The sequence below is a fragment of the Sinocyclocheilus anshuiensis genome, unplaced genomic scaffold, assembly GCF_001515605.1.
Source record: "Sinocyclocheilus anshuiensis isolate Anshui unplaced genomic scaffold, SAMN03320099.WGS_v1.1 scaffold283, whole genome shotgun sequence".
Taxonomy (NCBI): domain Eukaryota; kingdom Metazoa; phylum Chordata; class Actinopteri; order Cypriniformes; family Cyprinidae; genus Sinocyclocheilus; species Sinocyclocheilus anshuiensis.
This window is the reverse complement of record NW_015549605.1, coordinates 6,770,624-6,777,023: the sequence shown is the minus strand read 5'-3', so window position 1 is coordinate 6,777,023 and position 6,400 is coordinate 6,770,624. Positions and strand designations below refer to the sequence as shown.

Below are 6,400 nucleotides of genomic sequence, written 5' to 3'. Positions count from 1 at the left end.
TGAGTGTGCACTCTCCTGAAGTCAACAACAATCTCCTTCGTCTTCTCTACATTCAGAGAGAGATTGTTGTCACTGCACCACCCGGCCAGGCGGCTCACCTCGCTCCTATAGTTTGTCTCATCTCTGTTGCTAATGAGACCCACTACAGTCGTGTCATCCGCAAACTTAATGAAGAGGTTGGAGTTGTGTGACGGTGTGCAGTCGTGGGTCAGCAGAGTGAAGAGGAGGGGGCTCAGCACACATCCTTGGGGGGCCCCAGTGTTCAGTGTGATGGTGCTGGACGTGTTGCTGCCGACCCGAACTGCCTGAGGTCTTCCAGTCAGAAAGTCCAACAGCCAGTTGCACAGCGAAGTGTTGAGCCCCAGCTGGACCAGTTTGTGAATGAGCTGTTGAGGGATGATTGTGTTGAATGCTGAACTGAAGTCTATGAACAGCATTCTGACGTATGAGTCTTTTTTGTCCAGGTGTGTGAGTGCTGAGTGGAGGGTAGTGGCGATGGCGTCATCAGTCGAGCGGTTGGACCGATATGCAAACTGGAAGGGGTCCAGGGAGGGCGGGAGGGCAGACTTGATGTGGTGCATGACTAGCTGTTCAAAGCACTTCATGAGGATGGGGGTAAGTGCAACTGGACGGTAGTCATTGAAGCAGGATGGAGACGACTTCTTTGGGACTGGAATGATGGTGGTAGCTTTGAAGCATGTGGGGACAACAGCCTGGCTTAGCGAGATGTTGAAAATGTCTGTGAAGACATCGGTGAGTTCCACTGCACAGTCTCTCAGTACACGCCCAGGAATGTTGTCAGGACCCGGAGCTTTGCGTGCATTGATCCTGCTGAGGGATCTCCTCACGCTGTCCGGGGACAGCATCATCACCTGGTCGCCGGGAGGAGGTGGAGTCTTCTGTGCATTTTCTCAATATTGTGATTTTTTTGCACCCTCAGATTCCAGATTTACAAATAGTTGTATCTCGACCAAATATTGTCCTATCCTAACAACCATACATCAATGGAAAGCTTATTTATTCAGGTTTCAGATGATGTATAAATCTCAATTTAAAAAAATTGACTCTTATGACTGGTTTTGTGGTCCAGGGTCACATATAGTGCTTCTATTTTTAAAACAAAATGCATTATGCAAAGATAAAAGTTCTATAATAAAGCATTGCTGTCACATGACTTCAAGTGCATGCTGTATTCAGCAGGTGAGGCCCAGTTGTCATCTTAAAAATGTAAACAATCCAATGAAAAACATGCATCTCCACGTTTGGCAGTTTTTACCATAGACTAAATGCACAAAATGAAGTTGTTTAGCAGATGTAGTAGGTTTTCAGGGAATTGTATGTGTATAATTTGCATACTGTGACAGTTATACATACACTACCACTCAAAAGTTTGGGGTCAGTAAGACTTGTAATGTTTTTTAAAGAAGTCTCTTATGCTCAAGGCTGCATTTATTTGATCAAAAATGCAGAAAAAAAACGTAATCTTGCAAAATGTTATTACAATATAAAATAATGGTTTCTATTTTAATATCCTTTAAAATTTAATTTATTTCTGTGATGCAAAGCTGAATTTACATCAGCCATTACTCCAGTATAAGTGTCACATGATCCTTCAGAAATCATTCTAATATGTATATATAAATGCACATGCATGTATATATTTAAGAAAAATGTTACATTTATATATTAAATATATTTATATATCATATCATTTATATGAATATAAATGTATACACATAAATACATGTAAATATTTTCAAAATATATGCTGTATGTGTGTGTCTATATATACATAAATATATACAGTACATGCATATTATGTGAAACTTTTATTTTGGATGCGATTAATCGTTTGACAGCACAAAAAAATCTAAATATTGAGAAAATCATCTTTAAAGTTGTTCAAATGAAGTTCTTAGCAATGCATATTACTAATCAAAAATGTTGATATTTACGGTAGGAAATTTACAAAATATCTTCATGGAACATGATCTTTACTTAATATCCTAATGATTTTTGGCATAAAAGAAAAAACGATAATTTTGACCCATACAATGTATTGTTGGCTATTGCTACAAATATACCTGTGCTACTTATGACTGCTTTTGTGCTGCAGGGTCACATTTATACATTGTGTTGTCACTACACAAGATTACGTTTTTGCACCATCAGCGTCCATTAATGCAATTGTAAATGTGTTTGCCTTGTCAGATTTCCAAGAGCTGATTATACCCCCAGAGACCCATTTTGAACTGAAGCCAAAACGTGACCTGGACGTCCCAGACGGGCCGCAAGAGGAATTTGGACACCAGCCGCCCGCAGGTTCAGTTCCCACCCCGGTTGTAATCGCCAGCAAGATCGCCGAGCACCAGGGCGCCAGCGGCACATCTGCATCGCAGCTGCTCCAGCGCAGACGCAGTCTAGAGTCGCCGCCGAACCCCTCGGCCAAACACGGCCCTCCGACTCACGCCAAGCCCATGCGTGTTCCCGACAGCATCAGCATGTTGCGGAGCAGCCGCGAACACATTCCCCACTCGATCGCCACTGAGGCCGTCAGCGTTCAGGAGCGCCGGGCGCAGATGCTCGCTAACCTCTCCGGCCCGGCGCACCCTTTGGATGGCGGAGAACCGGCCTGCGTGCGCAACCTTCCCATGCGGAGCATTTCGTTTCGAGATCCGACGCCAGACAAGTCTAGAATGGAGGCGCTTTCGAAGCTCGGACTCGCTCAGAGGCGAGCGCAATCCGTCATGCATTCATCTCCGAGGGATTCGGAAAACGTCAAGACCGGCACCACGTTCAACATTCCCAATCCAGCTAACGCTAGCACGATAGACACTACAGACCACTGCCAAACCAAATCTAGCCCTGCACCAACTTTGACGAGTGCCGAAGTCACGCACAGTGATTTTAACAGCTATGGTGGTAAAAGCATCACATTAAATCCATTAAATATTAAAGTGAAAAATTTAAACCAAATTAAAATTGTCAACCAGATTTAATTTCTACCTATAAATTTAATAATTTATAATTAAATCAATATATTTAAATAAGTAAAACTGCACTATTTGTTCTGTTCTATTTGTTCTAAAATTGTGGGCCAAGTGCTTAGAGCCAAGTTTTCAAGATCTGTATACAACAAAAAGAAAAGAAATGCTGAACCTGTCAGAAAAAATTATGTCTGGCCCTTCTCACATTTTATATGAGGAATATCAGAGGGCTTAGAGTTGCATATACCAGACTGAACAGAACACGTACATCTTTTGTTTATCAGTCTGTAAAATTAAAGTAGGCCTCTGGGTTCAGTAAAATAGAAAGAACTACTATATTAATGCACTCTGGCGGTGTGTGTATATATTTTTGTATTGTTGGTTTTTGCATTAAGGTGTGGTTATTGTTTGTTTGTTTAAATTGGTGTAAGTGTATTGATGTGAACTGATGTGGGACACGCTTTGAGATGCAAGACAAATTTTGGAAGAAATTCCAACAATAATGTGTAATTAAATTGAATTGAACTAAAACTCTGTGTTTTTTTACATGTCCGGCTAGGATCCAATAGGATGGAGGCGCTTTCGAAAGTCGGACTCACTCAGAGGCAATCCGTCATGCATTCATCTCCGAGGGATTTGGAAAGCGCCAAGACTGGCACCACGTTCAACATTCCCAATCCAGCTAACGCTAGCGGCGACGTCCGCACGATAGACACTACAGACCACTGCCAAACCAAATCTAGCCCTGCACCAACTTTGACGAGTGCCGAAGTCACACACAGTGATTTTAACAGCTATGGTGGTAAGAGCATCACATTAAACCCAACAACATCCTTCAGGAGCGAGTGCGTCTCATCTTCATTGCCCAAAACAGAGTCTTCGGAGATTCAGATCAACAACTTCGGCGGCAGATCGCGAGTTATGACTCCATCCCAGCCAAACCATCGCACCCAAACCAAGACCATCACCCCAGTAAAAGAGGAAAACTCCAGCTCAAACAGGACTTCAAATGAAGACTTACCCAAGAGAAAAGCGTCGCACTCTGAAGCGCCCGTGAAGCAGCTGCCCGCTCCGGCTCCAAAACCATCACGACACCAAAGTCTGCTGAGTCCCGCCGGGTCGCGCCCCACTCTGCTGTCCCCGGAGTTACGCCGCAAATCTCTGCCAAAGCCTTCCTTCCGCACTCAGGGAGTAACGGTGCAGTTTTCTGGCAGAGGAGCCACAGATGAGGCCAGACGTGATGCACTACGCAAACTAGGACTGCTGAGGAACACGTCTTAAATGTGACTCTGGACCACAAAACCAGTCTTAAGGGTCAATTTTGTGAAATGGAGATTTATACATCATCTGAAAGCTGAATAAATAAGCTTTCATTGATGTATGGTTTGTTAGGATAGGACAATATTTGGCTGAGATACAACTATTTGAAAATCTGGAACGCATACAATGTATTGTTGGCTATTGCTACAAATATACCCCAGCGACTTATGACTGCTTTTGTCCTCCAGGGTCACAAATGTTCACTAACCCTAACTAATAATGTGTAGACTCTAGTACAGAAACAACTGATAAGCTATAATTTAACCAGTGCTGGGTAGATTACTTAAAGTTGTAGTTTGCTACTAAATTACATGGCAAGAATTGTGGTTAGTAATCATATTATTTCATGTAACGTAATCGGACTACTCTTTGATTACTTTTAGATTTCTAGATGACCTAACTTTTTATATAGAATAATTTTATACCATATTGATATAAAAAAAAAGTAAAATAGAATAAATCTCATTACATAAATTGTACACAGATAAACACTACATTAGTCTTTCCAAAATTGAGGTTTGTGGAGGAACTGTAGCAAGTTTGTAAGTTCATGAAAAATTAATTCAATTTTAAAAATGTTAATAGTTTTAAAATAAAAACACTTGTGACCATTAACCAACATCAGAGAACCGTGAACATGCAAATGTGTTACTTATTGACTTAATTCATAATTATCTACCTAAAATCTCAGGGAGACTTATATTAATATATTAAAAATATATAACATCAAAGAGTTTCAGCTGACAAAAAAAAAAAAAAAGCATTAAAAGGGTTAAATGACTCACTGAGTGATAATTTAAATAATATATTTTCATCAGGTGATTAGATATGCAATATTGAGAAAATGCTTCTTAAAAGTGAAATGATGTTTGTAAATAGTGGATTATTAGGGAGAATTAATACATTGTGAGTAGTTTACTGCCATTTTGTGAATATTTAATCTATACTAAAGCAACTAGTCTAATTAAGAGTATTTTAAAACAATATAAAGTATTTAATTTTTGATACAGATTTAAAGATAATCAGTTACTATCCAGCACTGATTTCAACCAATCATATTATATATATATATATATATATGCACAAACAATATTGGCATTACCTTAAGATTTCCAGAAGTTCAGAAGGTCAGAGCAGGATTTATGATCATCTGTTGGACAGCAGTGAGACTTCTTGATTGAGTTTCAGATGCAAGTTTGGAGAAAAAGTCACAACTAACACTCACACATCTTGTTTGGTGTCAGCTGGTTTTTGTTGTTGTTGTTGTCTGTTTAGAAGTTATAGATCAAAAGAATCAAATCTTTAAAGAACCCAAGCATATCTAAACAATATATCTTCATTTTAAACGTAGTTGCTTAAGTTGTTGAGCATGCTGCCTTTGGAAGCACACAGCCTGGTTGCAGCCATCTTTGCTTAATGGGCACATGGTTCCAGAACTGAGCCAATCACATGAGTCTTAATTGTCATGTGACTGATGACTCTGTGCGAGTCACTGCGGTTATGCTTCTAATTCCTATATTTTTGCTACATTTAATAATACAAAAAGCAAATTTACTATTTATCTAATTAACTTAATTGACTTTTTTTTTTTTTTTAGGATTTTTACTGTTTTTTTTTTCTTTCTTTTAAGTTTGATTTTTACTGTTTTATTTTGACTTTATTTTTAGGATTTTTACTGTTCTTCTTTCTTTTAAGTTTAATTTTTACTATTTTATTTTTAGGATTTCTACTGGTTTTTCTTCTTTCTTTTAAGTTTGATTTTTACTGTTTTGACTTTTGGTTAGTTTTTGGAATTTGACTGTTTTGATAGTTTTGGGACTTTTACTGTTTTATTTTACAAATTTTTTTCTATTTTCTTCTGTTTATTTTGACTTTGTTTCACTTTTTTTACTTTCACTTTACATTTTTACTATCACTTTAATTTAGTTTGCTCTTCCATTTTTACTTTCACTTTCATGTTTCTTTCATTTTTATGTTTTAGTATCTTCAATTTTTTTGTGTTATATCTGAAGAACCCAGACTGTACGCAAGAAATACCTCAAGGGTCTTCCTAAGAAATATCTTACACGTCGTCTCATGTTTATTTCAGCAGG

The 6,400-nt window shown here is 38.7% G+C and overlaps 1 protein-coding gene across 1 annotated transcript in view; it reads left to right on the top strand.

The window, feature by feature from the left end:
• Positions 1-4,276, top strand: part of LOC107658990 (uncharacterized) — a 14,755-nt gene extending 10,479 nt beyond the window's left edge. The window contains exons 4-5 of the mRNA XM_016447747.1: positions 2,212-2,922; positions 3,547-4,276. Of these exons, the coding sequence (XP_016303233.1) occupies positions 2,212-2,922; positions 3,547-4,268 (1,433 nt within the window). The 3' untranslated portion in view covers positions 4,269-4,276. The remainder of the gene's footprint in view (positions 1-2,211; positions 2,923-3,546) is intronic.
• The last annotated feature ends 2,124 nt before the right edge of the window (positions 4,277-6,400 follow it).